General features: G+C 44.0%; 1 protein-coding gene across 1 annotated transcript in view; it reads left to right on the top strand.

Moving 5' to 3' along the window:
• Positions 1-16,676, top strand: part of rasl10b (RAS like family 10 member B) — a 169,649-nt gene that overhangs the window by 56,553 nt on the left and 96,420 nt on the right. The window contains exon 2 of the mRNA XM_078548700.1: positions 9,509-9,633. Within this exon, the coding sequence (XP_078404826.1) occupies positions 9,509-9,633 (125 nt within the window). The remainder of the gene's footprint in view (positions 1-9,508; positions 9,634-16,676) is intronic.

Raw genomic sequence — 16,676 nt, 5'->3', positions numbered from 1 at the left:
TCAGGTTTGGAAGATGTACTACATGGGGTGTCCCAGTTCAGTGCTGTTCCTGACCTACAAAAATGATATGGATACAGAAGTTGATTTGCAAATGGTGCAAATGGTGCATTCTTTACTGGAGTCAGTAAAGAATGAATTAGAGAAGGAACTAGATAGAATGTGTAATTGGGCAGAACTACAGCAATTGAAATTTAATATGAATAAGTATGTGATTTTACACCTTTGGAGGAAAAATAATAACAGTGCTCAATAAGTGGCATTGAAGTAGCTAGCACACAAGCTACATGAGATTTCCACTAACCATTTCAGTCATTGCAGAATAGTAATGAAAAAACACAATGATGAGCTAGATTGTCAAATCAGTAAAGTTAAAATCTAAAGCTCTCAACCTAAAACTGGTCCGTGCTCTGCTCAGACTGTGCCGTGAATACTTCATTTGATCCCAGTCACTAAAGGTACAAGGAAGACTGGGAGCAACACAGAGGATGATGAGGAAAGGATAGGAAAATTTGAACTTGTCAGCCTTGAAAGGAAGTGAATGAAGGAGACCTAATGGAGATGTTCAAGATGTGAAGTAGAATTATAAGTTAAACCAAAGTTAATTCCAAGTTAAACTGAAACTTCAAGACATGGGGACGTAAGTACACGCTGGTAAAAGGCAGGTTCTGATGTCAAGAAGTACTACTTTGCTTAGAGCAGAATATTGCGCTCGTCGGGCAGGCACATGCCCGACCTGAATGAATGTAAAATGATGCACGATGATGTTGGGCGAACGTCCCGACGTTATCGCGCACTCGTGCCATATTTCGGTTGGCGGGTGTGCGTGGGAATCGGCAGCACGTCCACCGACAATTATCGCGCCTATTAAGGCCATTAAAGTTTTAATTAAATGACATTTTTCGCTGCTCGTCCAACCTTATGATTGGCGGGCAGGCAAAGAGGCCTTTGGATTTTTTGCAAAACCTCACCCACGGGCGGGATGAAGTTTTGATCAGTGATTTAGAAAAAAATTAAAATTTTTCAAACTAATTTGTAACATGTCCCTGCTCATGAGGGGGGCATGTTATTAAAATTCTTTACTTTCTATGTTCATAAAGCTTCAGCTCCCTGAGGCAGCTCTGTGCCTCAGGGAGCTTTTACTACGCACACCCATGCGCGTGAGCGAACTTCCGCTCGCGGCCTCCTCCCCCCCACCCTGACAGTGCTGAGCGCTGCAGTGCGCGATTCACGCTGGCTGGCAATTAATTGGCCAGCCAGTGTGAAAATGGCAGTCGCGCCCGATCACGGGCGGTGGTCCGATTTGCGGCCACACCTGCTCGCCCCCGCCGAGCCCATCCGATGACCGGAAAACACTGGCCTTAATTTACAGTAATTAATGCTTCAAATGGTCTTTTGGGAAGGGTATTGGAGGCAAAAATAAGAGTCATTCAAGAGCTATTTAGATACTATAATAGGTGTCAGTGGATTTCTATAGAAGGTTGAGTTAAGAACATAAGAAATATAAGAACATGGGCTAATGGACCTCCCTTATCAATAATACCATGTACAATGGTCCTCCAAACCTTCCCACTTAAATTTGTCTCAGCTTCAATTCCATCATCCAACACATCCTCCCTCTATCCTATATCCTCAATGTATTGACCTGGATACTCATTGTAGAGTGTCCAACATCAACTCATTCCTCCTCAAGGTCTCAAATTGTGCAATGCCTTACCATCGTCAATCTTTCACTTGTCCCTGGACTAAGACCAGTGCCAGTTCACCACAACTGCTTGTTTACCATCATCATAATTCCTGGACTTCTTATTCTTGTTGGTGTCTTACACTTGGCAATTCACCTAAGTTTCAGAATTTTAAAAAAAACTTGGTAAAAGGAATGTTAATTAATTTGATTATAGCATGGAGTTCCATTGTGCTGCTTGCACACTGCATGCTACTAGTCTACTGCACCACACCAAGCACTGTACATCAAAGTAACTGTAAATGGATGGATAATTTCCGATGTGAATCATCATTTTATAAATTCATTCTCATAATTTTGGCATCATTGGCCAGTCCGACATTCACTCCCTGTCCTGAGCTGTCCTTGGAAAGGTGTTGATGGGCCTTCTTAAACTGCAGCTGTCTGTGTGGTGAAGGTACTCCCAGAGTGTTGTTAGGTAGAGAGTTCTAGGATTTTGACCAAGTGGCAATGAAGGAACAGTGATATATATCCAAGTCATGAAGCTGTGTGACTTGGAGGGGATTTCATGTATGCAATGCTGGTTTCATGCAATGCCGGTCAACCTTCAATCCTGTAACAAAACAGGGGCCTAGAAATTGCTCACAAGGCTTCCTCGCACACATTATCAGCTGTAGACGTAGAGACGCTTTGAAGAAATGGGAGGTTATGCTGATAAGGTTAGATGAATAGGGGTAGGAGGAGGCGTGTGTGGAGCATAAGTGCCAGCAGAGACCATCGGGGCTGAATGGTCTGTGCCTGCTGTATGTAGGCTCTATGTAATTCTATGTCATTAGGTATAAGTGGAGAGAGTTTGGAGTTTTTGCCTACCCACTCAAATGGAATTTTGTTTTGAGAGTTGCAAATCAAATAGCAGGGAGATGAATAGGGAATACTGAGATTGAATAATCAAGTAGATTTGTCACTCACCAGAGCAAGCTGCCATGAATCATCATCAAACTCTTGCACCCAGTTTAGTTAACAAAGCTGTCTTTGGCGGCTGCACTCTAATGTAAGAGCAATAAAAATAAGAAAACGCTGGAAGCACTTAGCAGGTCAGGGGAGGGAGGAATGGAGGTGATGTTTCAGCTTGGTGACCTTTCACCACAGCTGGAAGAGTTGGGAGATGAACAGCTTTTAAGCAAATGCAGAGTTAGGGGAAAGGGGTGGAGGGAGGAAAACTATTACCCTCTACAGCTGCTGTCTGACTTTTTCTTCCAATGTTACTGTTTTATGGTGGATTTACAGCACCCACAGTATTTTACTTCTGTTAATGGAATTGATTTGGAATTCGTGTTTCTTGTGGCACAGTACAACACCTCTGAAAGGTACCTCCCTTTTTATCCTCAGAAGATGACGCAGATGATAAATCTGCACTAGAAGGATAAAGCTCCACCATTTTGTTCTAACCAGGGCCATGTGTCTACGAAGCTCAATCATATCTGACCTGCACAGAATTTCCTCCGATACAGAGAGAGGAAAGTGGCCAGAATGAAGCTTTCAGAAACAGTGATACTGGCTGCTCCTTGAGATTTATGCACATTGATGTTGCTGGTCTCTGAATCTGGTCTGCAGTGTACACAGAGTGAATTTAACACAGTCCACGTACACTGCTGTTGCATTGTGTATGTAATGGCCCACATTGTTCGGTTCCAATAGTGACAAATGCTGCAACATGCGCCACTACTGGGGGCTGCAATTGCACCACAATTTCCAGGGAGCCAACTTCTGCTAGAACCTGGAAGTTGGGGTTTGCAACGAATGGCTCTATGACAGGCCAAACCGATGGTCCTACTGGGACCTGTCCGTTTGTAAACTTGGGCTGTTTGTGCAGTACTTACCCAGTTATTTACACTGATTTATTTCAGACTGTTGGCGCAGCCCACTAAATCATGGGGAGCGCCAAAATATACCTGCACCTCCTGGCACCCCTGGGCTCTACTCAATCCCGAGTTGGGGGTTGGGGGGGATGGTGTTGAACGGAACTGGTGGAAGGAGATGGGTGGGCAGGGGAGGAGGTGATAATGAGCACAGCCATGTTGGGCGGGGGGGTGGGGGGGTGGAGGGGGGGCTAGGATTAAAAGTTTGAATGAAGGTGTACTTGTAAACACCTGTAAGCACATGAAAACACCTGATCAAAAGGGCACCTGGTGCACTTGCACCCACTTTCTCCATGTGTCACACTATGAGGGCGATAGCCAACATATAATTAATGTCTGCCAGCCGTATGGAGAGCAAGCAGACAATGATGCCAATCAGCATACCACACTGATTTGATGCAAGCGCTGCCATTCTGAAGCTCGACAATCCAATCAATGCCCTCTCTTAACCTCACACTGCTGAACTCAACACTAAGTAGCAGGAATGGCTTTCTCATCCCCCTCAGCCCCCAGCCCAGCACTAATTGAATGGATTAGCAGCTTCTTATTTCTTGATTTCTTCTGGTTGTTGTTACAACTGTACAAGCATTTGGTGCTTTGCATAGTTATTTCAAATTATAAAAGTCTACAGGAAGTGATGCTGGAGGTACTGAAGGCTTCTGCACAAAACAGTTGCTCCTGGATATTGGAGCAGTAATACACATTCCCTTTGGAATAGAGCACAACTGGCAGAATGAACAGAGGCCACACAGAGCAGGACAAGCTGATAGAAGATGGGGGACAGGTATAAGGGTTCTCAGCAGGAGACCATATCTGCCCAGGGTGTTCAGGGAGCAATTCTTCTACCTGAATCTTAGCGAGAAACAATGTGTGAAGCCTCTACTTTTCAGTATGGGTGTCTCACCAAAATCTGCCACCTGCTACAGCCACCAACTGCAACCCCAGAGAAGAGGAAGGATGGCATTGTTAAATGACTTGGAAATATGTCGCCATTCCTTCACTTGTCGCTGGGTCAAAATCCTAGAACTACCCCCCTAACAGCACTGTGGGTGTACCCACACCACATGGACTGTAGCGGTTCAAGAAGGCAGCTCACCACCACCTTCTCAAGGGCAATTAGAGGTGGGCAATAAATGCTGACCTGGCCAGTGAAGCCCACATCCTGTGAATGAATAAAAAAATGGTGACTGTGGCAATGAACTTCTAAATCTTTTATTATTAACCAATGATGACAGGTTTCAAAACAATCATTTAAATTAAGATAATGAGTGACCTTTTCTTAAAGGGGCACACGCTAATGAACTGTAACAAAAAATAAAAATTTAAATGAAACTTAAATCAAATTAAAAGTACAATCCTGGGGTGGGGGGGACGATGATGCCCCCCAGTCCGTCCAGTGCCCACGGGTCATGCAAGGCCTCAAGTGTACCATCGGTCACCGTGTGTTCCATCTGTAAAGACACCTGACTCTCAGGTAACCAGGCGATGAACTTTTATGTGTCAGACTCCTTCCAGGCTGGAGATGGAGATATTTATTACAATACACAGTTTGACATCCACTTTTGCAAAAGGAATGTTACTGAGGCTCTCTATTTGAAGAGAGCTGACTATATTTCATTCTCTCTTGCCAGAGACCAGCCGACAGAGCGAGCCTGCAGCTTTGTGAGGATTGCCGGCTTCCCCATGGTGCACCTGGATGACATTGACTGCATGCAAGTCGTTTTGCAGGTGCCACATGAGATGTATTGCAACTGAAAGGGGCTCTACTCCCTCAACGTGCAGCTGGTGTGCGATTCATGCAGGTCAAGCCCCATACACCGGTAGCAGTCACGATGCCTTCACTCTGAGGCGGTCCACCATGCCATCTACATTTTGGCCACAAAGACAAACTATAGGGTGGCTACTGGGCAATAAGGGCATTCCACTGACCACATGGCCCATGAATAAAGTCATGCTGCCGCATGAAATGTGAGAGCCTTGCTGCACTGAAACAATGGGCTGGACTTCACAATTTTTGGCGGGCGGGGTGAGGGAGGCAGAACGGGAAGTGAGTGGTCTGTGCTCCTGCCACCGCTATCTTAGTATGATGAATCAAGTGTTGCGTGGTCAATTAACGGTGTGAAGGGGGACTCTCACCCAATCAGACGTCTAAGCCAGAATGCCAGGCAGCAGAAGGGTTATGCTTTGAAAAGGAAGTTAGTCACAGCCACCAATTTAAAGACCATCTCAATCCCTCCTTATTTCTTATAAGGCTCAAAATACTGAATAAATGAAGTCAAAAAATATATAAACTCTGCCACCTTCACCAGAAAATTCTGCTGCTCCATTCTGCCATGGTTCTGGTGACAGGCCTTTTCTTCTGGCCTTGTGTCACCTCGTACCTGGCGTAAATCACTCCCAAACTTTTTCCTGTCTGACACCCAAAAAACATAGCGGGCAACGAAAAATTGCATACAATTGGGTCATTAATTGGCTCAATAGCTTGTTAATTGGTTATTTCAAAATGGCACAGTTTTTTATTCATTTGTGGGATGTGGGCATCACTGGCTGGGCCAGCATTGCCCTTATTCAGAGGGCATTTAAGAGTCAACCACATTGTGGTGGGTCTGGAGTCACATGTAGGCCAGACCAGGTAAAGACAGCAGATTTCCTTCCCTAGAGGGCATTATTGAACCAAATGGGTTTTTAGAACAAATGGCAATGGTTTCATGGTCATCATCAGACTTATAATTCCAGATATTTTGTTGAATTGAAATTTTACCATCTGCCATGGTGGGATTTGAACCTGGATACCCAGAGCATTACCCTGAGTCTCTGGAATACTAGTTAGTGACAATGCCACTATGGCACCATCTCCCCCAATTTCTGTACCCACTCGCCTTCTGTAACATCAGAGACTGGCATGATAACTTGGGATTGCCAATTCTACATCATCGTGCTGTACTTTACGTAAGCACTGGGGTGGGGAGTGGAGTCTGGGGGTGGAGGGGGAGAGTGTGGCACACAGTTTGTAGCTGTAAAATCCAGCCAATGATTCCACTTTCCTGAACTGTCTGGAGGAGGACTGCAGTGTTTGGCGGTCCCTGTCTGAGACTTCTGCAATGGAATCGGAGAGCAATCTCACTTTTAGGAGTGCTGGCACCAGTGCTGTCCCAGCCTCCTGTTTTGACTGCAGTTCACACATCGCTCGTTTCCCATTGAGCAGAATTTTAACCGTGGCATGCTGTTCCCGACAGCATAACCAGCACTGTGCACCACTCCCGCTCTCTTGCTCTTTCCCACACAATTCTAAATAAAAATCAAAGTGCCGGCAGCATGCGTGGGAAACACAAGCATTTCCGCGGTGGGGGAAACTTTTCCATTGGTGAAACCCACTGTCAGCTGACAGTACTGCAGCTACTGGTGGGCTACAGAAGAGCCCCCTCGACAAAAAGGGAGGCTGTGTATTGCAGCCACCGCTATGCTGCCAGTGCCCATCTTTTACAATTCAGTCCCTGGATAGCTTGGTCCTGACCAGCTTCCCCCTTCTGCTCTTGCCTGCTTCTGGCATTGCAGCATCTGTTGTTAACCAGCAAGGCCCTTCCTTTGCCACATCCTCTGCCCCCTGCTCCTGAGCTGGCAGAAACATTGGGTGTGAGACCCATAGGCATTCCAGCAACTGAACTGCGTGAAGAAGGCAGACAGTGAGATGAGAACTTGTGTGTCCCTGGATTTCACTCAGAGAACTGATGGACAGTGAGATTTTCAACTCCTTTCATTGTCCACAGCCAAAACTCCATGTACCACACCCAGGACCCTAGGCCCTTCTCTCTTCCTCTATGCCCCCGCCCCCAGTCCACATGGCCTCTCTTCACTCCAGACTCGCCCTTGCCGGCCCTGAGCCTTCATTCAAGCTGCCGTTCTCCTGCTCCTCTCTTTTGTACCACAGAGTTCAGCAAAAAAATGCCTATTGACCTTAGACACAACTGCACAAAACCGACTGGTGCACGCCTCCATTAACTGAAGGTGAACTCAAGATCCTTGAGCGCTACTGACTTTACTGTGAAGATAGGCTGTAATCATACAAAGTCTCACACTAATGAGTATTCATGACATGCAAATATATTACAAATTGGAACCCGCCACAGGCCAGCATGAGGCCTAACACATCACAAACAAGCCAATGACTTTATCTCTGCGTCTCAAACTGCAGTCGGGAAATCAAAACTTTTCATCCCACCTAATTCACCTTTCCCGCTCTTGCCAGCTCCATAAAATCCCCCAATCGTGTGCAGATCCCACCTCTGATCTAACCCTCTAAGAGGTCAGTATCTGAGCTGGTGGCCGCAAACGCGAAATCAAGTGCGATGCTATAACTTCATCAGCACTCTCCTGTTGATGTTCTACTCCCAAGCCAGGTTTGACTTCTTGGGTATCTGCAAGGAAAAAATAAGCACAAGAGGTAAGGTTGTGGTGAGGAGGGGGGTGCGAAATAAGAGGTGCATGCTTACACCATCTACAAATTGGGAATTGGAAGAGAGTGTGGGTTGAGGGGGAAGCGGGATGTTGGAGATGCAGTCACCTTCGATTGTTTCAGCCACTCCACTGGCCACAGCCTCAGCAATAATGGAATAGTTTCCAATAACTGTGTCCTCCAAGGGGATTAGGAAGACTCAGTGTGTGTGCCTGTCCACTCCGGCTATCTCCTGCTGCCTCCAATTGCATGCCACCCTATGCACTGTCAGAGAGAGATAAATGTGTTAGTGAGTGTTGTGCTATCTATTTGTGTAATGTGGCTGTCATGGTTAGTTAGCTGTGAGATCTGCATGTGAGATTTGCAGCAGTGCAGAATATGAAGGTGAAGTGAAGCTATGAATGTTAGGTGTAAATCCTGATTGATTGAGATTGTTGGTGGGTGAGTAATAAGGGTGATTTGAGCAGCGGCTGAGGCTACTGGTGCAGTTGGCAGGATATGATATTTGAAGAGGCATTCACTGACTTTGACAATTTGTGTAAAGTCAATTAACTTCTTACAACACTGCATGCAGGTCCTTCGGGCTCGACGCTGAGCATTGACCTCCGCAGCTAGCTGCTCCCACTGCCTTGTGACCCTGTGTCTGGAGGACTTTCCTCCCCGGTGTGTCATTCCTCCACTTCCTGCATAACTCCCAAAACATGCTCCAGCCACAAGGCACCTTTCCTTTAAGAAGTGCAGTCTCATTTGAAGCAGGGCAGGTGCTAGGAAGTCACGATTTTGGTCCCCCCTGCTAATGCATGTAGTCGATGAACACCATGGTTAGCACTGACTGCTTGCAACAATCGTTATAATGAGCAGGTAGCACGAAGTTAGTGTGCTACCTGCATTTCAACAGACGGGCAGGGGTTAACTGCGCATTGAGGAGGCTATCCAATTTAGCCCTGATTAAACATATTGTACATCATTTTTGCCTTGTTCATATAACATACAACCCTGTTGCATTGCATATATAAACACTAACTAAACAATAGCTGTGAATATCACACACAATTTGCATAAAGGTAAGTTTCACTTTTTGCAACGCCCTTTGTGAGGATTTTTCGCAGTTAGGATTCCTAAATTTGTAATGCTTGACATTAACCAAACTGTAAAGCAGGATTCCAAAGTGGAAGTTGTGAGTCTTTCCTGAAATATTTAATTTACATTCCCTGTCTAAAAAAATCACCTAGGATCCCATAGTTACAGCTGTGATGGGAGGAGAAATCAGATTTGGCATAGCCCTTCAAGAGTGCTTTGGGAACAATCACTCTTTATTTGACCTGTAATTTCTTTCATGCAAATCGTTCTATTGGGCACTGACCTCAGAAAGGCTTCATTTTAATGTTTAATGTTTAACCTGGAAGGATAGCTGAGGGTCTAATGGATTAATCCCAGTTTGCATGTCATTTCCAGGAATGGGCGGACACGTGTTGTCGAGGACTGCGGAGCGCTCATGCCTACATACTGGTTTATGACATCTGCTGCTTTGACAGCTTTGAATACATCAAAACAATTCGACAACAAATATTAGACACAAGGTAAGAGGAGTTTAAAGTGAATAAAATATTCATTGGAACTCTAACCCACTCTACTCCCCTTCCTAGGACACTTGTGTGTAGATCTCTGACACCTGTTGGTAGCACATTCACCTCTGAGCCAGAAGGTTGTTGGTTTGAATCCCACTCCTCAGACTTGAGCAATTAATTCAGACTGTACTGCATCACAGGAGTGCAACACTGTTGGCGTTGCTGCCTTTCGGATGAGACATCAAACCTAGGCCACAGCTGCCTGTTTAGGTGGATGTAAAAGATCTCATGCTCTATTTCAAAGAGCAGGTTAATTCTCCCTGGTATCCTGGTCAATATTTCTATCTCAGCCAATATCACTGGAACTGATTATCTGATCATTATCCTGCATCCACTTGCGGGAGCTTGCTGTGTGCTGATTGGCAACCGTGTTTCCAATGTTACTACAGGGACCATACTTCAAAAGTACTTCATTGGCGAAGAACTTTGGGATGTCCTGAGGCTTTTTAATTTTATTCTTTCATAGGATGTGGCCATCACTGGCAAGGCCACCATTTGTTGCCCATCCATAATTGCTCTTGAACTGAGTGGCTTTCTAGGCCATTTCAGAAGACAGTTATCCATTGCTGTGGATTTGGAGTCACATATAGGCCAGAGCACGTTAGGGTGGCAGATGTCCTTCCCTAAAGGGCATTAGTGATCCAGATGGGTTTTTACAATGATCAATGATAGTTTGATGGTCACCATTATTGACACTAGCTTCAATTCCAGATTTTATTAATTAAATTTAAATTCCACCTGCTGCCATTGTGGGATTTGAACCCGTGTCCCATAGCATTAACCTGGGCCTCTGGATTAGTAGTCCAGTGACATTACCACCATATGCCACCATCAGATTGTGCAAGTCTTTCTTTTTTCTTTTCTTTCCTATATAATGTACTGTTTCTGTACAGACCTGGAAGGAGCAGGATGTACTTTTAAAATAATTGCCCAACCTTGACCTCTTCTTCATGTCTTCCCCACCTTATGAATCCTGGCATAGATGAAAGACTGAACAGCCTGCTTCTCAGCCTCTGTCAGCATCAATATGCTCCCACAGGTCTAGTCAATTCTGGCTCATTTGGAGTGACGACCTCAGCTTTATTTCAGAACCTTCAATAGTGCCAACACTCAGCTCTAAAATGTAATGACAAGGACTGAGAAAATCCAACTTGAATGATCAAAGGCAAAGATCAAACCATGGTCTTCAGCAACAGGTTTGAGAGGCAACAGGCATCCTCCTCTTCGCTCCAAGAGTCCACTTCTAACAGTTGGATGAGAGGAGCTGCATGTAATAGTGCAGAGAAGGTGGTCTGCAGTCCCTGACTTTTGTGATTTAAGTACAAGAGGGCATTCACTGGAGCTATACCAGTACTTCTCTGCAGCTGATATACCTAGCCCAAAGTGTATACCAATTGTTCATGTGATGCACCACTAGAGGTGCCAGACAGTGAGGAAAGGGACAATCTGTAATGTCTGATCTCAGGGATGCACTCTTGGAAATTGCGTATCAGTTATAAGTAGTTATGGTGCTGTGGTTTTTCTTTTGGAAATCATTCAATGTAGAGACACAAAATGACTTGGTTTTACCAGCAGTTAGAAGAAAAAGATAGAAAGAACTTGCATTTATATAGCATCTTCCACTACCACAAGATATCCCTCATGCTCTAATACTAAGGAGGCACATCCACCTGAGAGGGCAGGTAGAGCCTTGGTTTAACCTCTCATCTGAAAGAGAGCACCTCTGACACTGTGTCATTCCCTCAGTACTGCATTGGAGTGTCAGCCTAGTCTCTAGAGTGGAGCTTGATGTCATGACCTTCGGACTCTGATTTATTGGCAAATCACCCATAATTAATTCAATTTTCCAGCTGTCTAATGCAGATAGCACTAGTTAATGATGGGCAGGGGGTGCCCTGAGGGTAAATGAGTACAGACAATTATGCCATGCACATGGGTGAAAAACACCACTGCTGCACTCCCCAGGCCTCCCTTTCCGTTGGGGCCAATGGAGAAGGAGATGCGCTGGTCTGCCCAGCTGTCAATTGTCTGCCATTGCAGTCAATTACTATCCATATGGAAAGAACCATACATGCCCATCAGACAGGCAGAGATCTAAACAACAAGGATAACATTATCTGATTGTTGGGTTGATCTTGGGGAAGCACTTGTTGCTGTGCTCTCCTACAAAGGCAATATACTCTCAGTGGAAGTACTAGAACTAGATTTAGTAAATTCTTCCTCAAGAAAATTGCATGCCACAAAACACATAGTTGTACCAGTATAATATAAAATGATCTGCCTACAGGCAGGTTCCTGTTGGGGAAGGAAACAGTTAACTCCCAAGGAGTTTAAATGATAATTATTAGTTAACCAGCTAAGTACCCATTTGGTATGTATAAAAAGGGAAAACAGGTGAGACAAGTTCTGGGGCTAGAGTTTTATCTGCCAGAATAAAACTCTGTTTGAAGGAGTCAGTCTTGGTCTCTGTCTTTATTGTCAAGCAGCCATTGGAACTTAACAGTCCCCTGCTCATTTATCCACCCCTCCCCATTTATCCACCCCTCCCATTTTCAATTTCAAGTTGTCTAATGTCATCATTCTCTTTCTCCCTCTATATATACATCTACCTAATCTTCTCTCAATCAGGACTTTGAACAACTTCACATGCTTTAGAGTGTGGCCTACGCAACCTTGTTGCCTTTTCTCGATGACATTCACAAATGATTCTTTCCTCCTCTACCCTCCTGAGAACTTCTTCGTTGCTCTTGTGTTCTCTCCAACTGACCCACTCCATCCATCCTTCTCCAGACCACATTTCACACTTTTCTCAAGGTCGATGTTTCAACCCCATACAACAATAAACTCCAAATCACAGTCTTGTTAATTTTAAAGTCTCTACTCATTCCTATGCTGAGCATTTTTTTGTTTCAAGGATGCATTCTTTGACATTGCTATTTCATCTCCGATTTTGTTTTAACACTAACCATCTTTGGAAGTGCTTCCCAGATACCGAAATTGTGATACCTGTTCCACCATTCTGCTTTCCCACCATTACTTCTTCCAATCTTCATAAGTTTCCTCTTTTTTGCATTAATTTTTAATCCATAAGCTTTCATCACTTCATTTATTCCATTCATTACTATTTGTAGATCTTCTGTGCTAGACACTAGGCTCTGGTCCTTTATAAATCACACTATCTTCGCCAAATAATTTCCTATTTTGACACCTTTCTATACTTCACCCGGTGCTTCTTTTATTATGGCTTCCACATAAATATTAAAGAGCAATGGTGATAGCATACAGCCTTGTCTCACCCCATGCCTGATTACACCGGGTTCATTTTCATCAAATACTGTGCTGATTGTAGCAAGTCTGTCCCATGTACAAAGCTACAATCATTATTTTAGATCTCCAATCAACTCTGATTGCTCCAGCACTTTCAACAACTTTCCCAGTTTACCCGATCAAAAGTTTTTTATCATTCACAAAACAGCTGTATAGTGTGCTCAGCCCAACTAAGGATAGAGGAGCAGTCAATGTTGATTGACTTTCACTATTTGCTTCGAATATAAATGAACTTCTAGATTGTGTGACTCTTAGAGGGAATGGGGAAGGGACGATAGGACAAGTGCATGGCACAATATCAGATTGCACTATTTCTGTGGATATCATTTTGAGTTACTATCTTCTAGTAATGAGGAAAGGTCTCTATTAGGCCATCCCTCAGCTTTCTTCTTTTTAGAGAAAAGAGCCTCAGCCTGTTCAGTCTTTCCTGCTAGAACCCCTCAGTTCTGGTATTGGCCTTCAAAGATGTTTTTGCACTTTTTCCATATGAAAGATGAGGATGAGGAGGAATTTCTTTACTCAGGGCATTGTGAATCTTTAGAATTCTTTACCCTAGAGGGCCATGGAAGCTCAGTCATTGGGTATTTTTAAGGTAGAGATTGATAGATTTCTGATTAACTATAACATAAAAGGTTAAGGGGATAGTGTGGGTAAAAGGAATGTTAATAATGGTATGTTAGCCTTTATCGCAAGAGGATTTGAGTACAGGAGTAGTGAAGCCTTGCTTCAATTGTATAAGAAGCTTGCTTAGACTGCACCTGGAATAGTGTGTGCAGTTTTGGTCCCCTTACCTCAGAAAGGATATTATTGCCATAGAGGGAGTGCAACAAAAGTTCACCAGACTTGTTCCGGGGATGGTGGGACTGCCTTATGAAGCGAGATCGGGGAAACTGGGCCTGTATTCTCTAGAGTTTCGAAGAATGAGAGGTGATCTCATTGAAACCTACAAAATACTTAAAGGGATAGACAGGGCAGATTCAGGTAAGATGTTTCCCCTGGTTGGAGAGTCTAGAACCAGGGAACACAATTTCAAAACAAGGAGGAAGCCACTTAGGACCAAGATGAGGAGAAATGTCTTTACTCAGAGGATTGTGAATCTTTGGAATTCTCTGCCCCAGAGGACCGGGAAGCACAGTCATTGAGTGTGTTTAAGGTAGAGATTGATAGATTTCTGATTAACAATAATGTAAAGGGTTATGGGGATACTGTGGGTAAAAGGCATTGAAGTGTTCAATCAGCCATGATCGTATTGAATGGTGGAGCAGGCTTGATGGGCTGAATGGCGTTTTCCTGCTCCTATGTTCCTACATGCTTCTATATCCTTTTTGTAATATAGAGGCCAGAACTGTGCACGAGTGTGGCCTAACCACGTTTCCATATCGGTTTAGCATAATTCATCTGCTTTTCAATTCTATTTTGTAAAAATGAATTCCAGTGCTTTGTTTGTATTTTTATAACCTTGTTAGCCTTTGTTAATACTTTTAAAGATTTCTGAATCAAGTCCTTGTTCCCTTTGCTCCTATATCCTCTTTAGACTCGTATTATCCAGGGAATATGCAGTCACTTTACACACAAATTTATATATATTAATATTCATTTGTTACTTGCACATCCATTCTGTAAGTTTATTAACATGTTCTTGCACTTTGTCACATTTTTCCTCTGCATTGACTGTATGCCCAATTTGTCAACTGCTAATTTTGAAATTATACTTCTGATTCCTGTGTCCAAATTGCTTATGTAAATGGTGATCAACAGTGGTACCAGCATTTTCAAGTTGGCAGCTTGTGACTAGTGGAGTTTCGTAAGGATCAGTGCTGGGACCCCAGCTATTTACAGTCTATATTAATGACTTAGACAAAGAGACAGAGAGTAATGTATCTAAGTTTGCTGACGATACACAGCTAGGTGGAACTGTAAGCTGTGAGGAGGACACAAAGAAGCTGCAAAGAGATATAGGCAGGTTAAATGAGTGAGCAACAAGTTGGCAGATGCAGTATAATGTAGGTTAAGCATGAGGTCATTCACTTTGGTCATAAGAATAGAAAAGCAGAATATATTTTATGAAAGGTGTGAAACTTGTAAATCTTGATATTCAAAGAGAAATTTGGGTGTACTCGTACAAGGAACACAAAGTTAGTATGCAGGTACAGCAAGCACTTAGGAAGACAAATGCATGTTGGCCTTTATTGAAGGGGATTACAGTCTTGCTATAATTGTACAGGGTTTTGGTGAGACCACACCTGGAACACTGTGCGGAGTTTTGGACTCCATATTTAAGGAAGGATATACTTGCGTTGGAGGTGGAACAGTGAAGGTTCAGTAAATTGGTCCCTGCGATGTGAGGCTGAGTAAATTGAGTTTATACTCTCTGGAGTTTAGCAGAATGAGAAGCAATCTCATTGAAACATACAAGATTCTGAAAGAGCCCAATAGCGTAGATGCTGAGAGATTTCTTCCTCTGGTTGGGGAATCTAGAATTTGGGCACAGTCTCAGGATAAGGGGCCAGTCATTTAGGACTGAGATGAAAAGAAATTATTTCACTCAAAGGATTGTGAATCTTTGGAATTCTCCACCCTAGACGGTTGTGAATGTGCCATCATTGACTATATTTAAGGCTGAGATGGACCAATTTTTGGTCTCTCAGGGAATTGAGGGACATGGGGAGTGGGCGGGAAAGTGGATTTGAAACCCAAGATCAGCTATGATCATATTGCATGGCAGAGCAGGCTCAATGGGTGGTATGGTCTACTCCTGCATCTATTTCCTGTGCACTTATGTTCTTGTGATCCACGTGGATCACCATTTCTCATCCTCCTCCAGACCTTTCACATCTACTCTCTGTGTTTTTGCTTTGTATCCAGCTTGCTATCTGTTCTGCTACTTGCCCCCAACTCTAGAATCTCTGACCATAATCATGTGTCTTCTATGTGATAGCTTATGAACGCCTTTTGAAAATCCAAGTATATTACATTTACTACATTATCCTTACACCACCCCAACAATACGCCACAGTTTCAACCTCAGAAGAGCACCTCCTACTGTATCCAGATGACATTGTTTGACACTGGGCTGTAACTGCCGATGAAGTGTAATTGAGTCAGACTGCCACTCTGCTCGAAAGTTCTTACCTATAAATCTGACCAATCCTATCTCGCTTGACCTTCCAACTCAGGCTGGGTGAGATCTGGGCAGTGCAACACATCTCTGGGGTCTACCATTGAGGACTGTAGAGTCAAAATTAAGTAAGCTATGCCCCTTTTTTTACGACACTGGCTGCCATAAACCATGGAAGTTTAAAGGTCCAGCCAGGTTTAAAGGTCTTTGACAACGTGAGTATATAAGGTAACTGTGTAAGGTTTGGAGAGGGAGTGGGTGCGGGGGGGAGGGGGGTTGGGTCAGGTCATGGGGGAGTCCTGTTTGTGGGGAGAGTGGTGGGGTGGGCCAGTTCTGTTGAGTATGGGGTAAGGGGGTCCTGCATGGTGGGTAAGTAGTCAGGTTGGGGGGTGTGGGGGGGTTGGGGGTAGGCCCCTGGGGATTTGGGGATGTGAGGTGAATCCTGTAGTGGGGTTGGTGTTGGTCTGTAAATAGTTACCCAGAAACTAGAAGTGGTTTTAATTCTTCAAACTGTTTCTGGGTAACTATTGATGTAAGACAGTCGGAACCA

Source organism: Cetorhinus maximus, chromosome 9, assembly GCF_964194155.1.
Source record: "Cetorhinus maximus chromosome 9, sCetMax3.hap1.1, whole genome shotgun sequence".
Lineage (NCBI taxonomy): Eukaryota > Metazoa > Chordata > Chondrichthyes > Lamniformes > Cetorhinidae > Cetorhinus > Cetorhinus maximus.
This window is presented reverse-complemented; position numbering and strand designations above follow the sequence as displayed.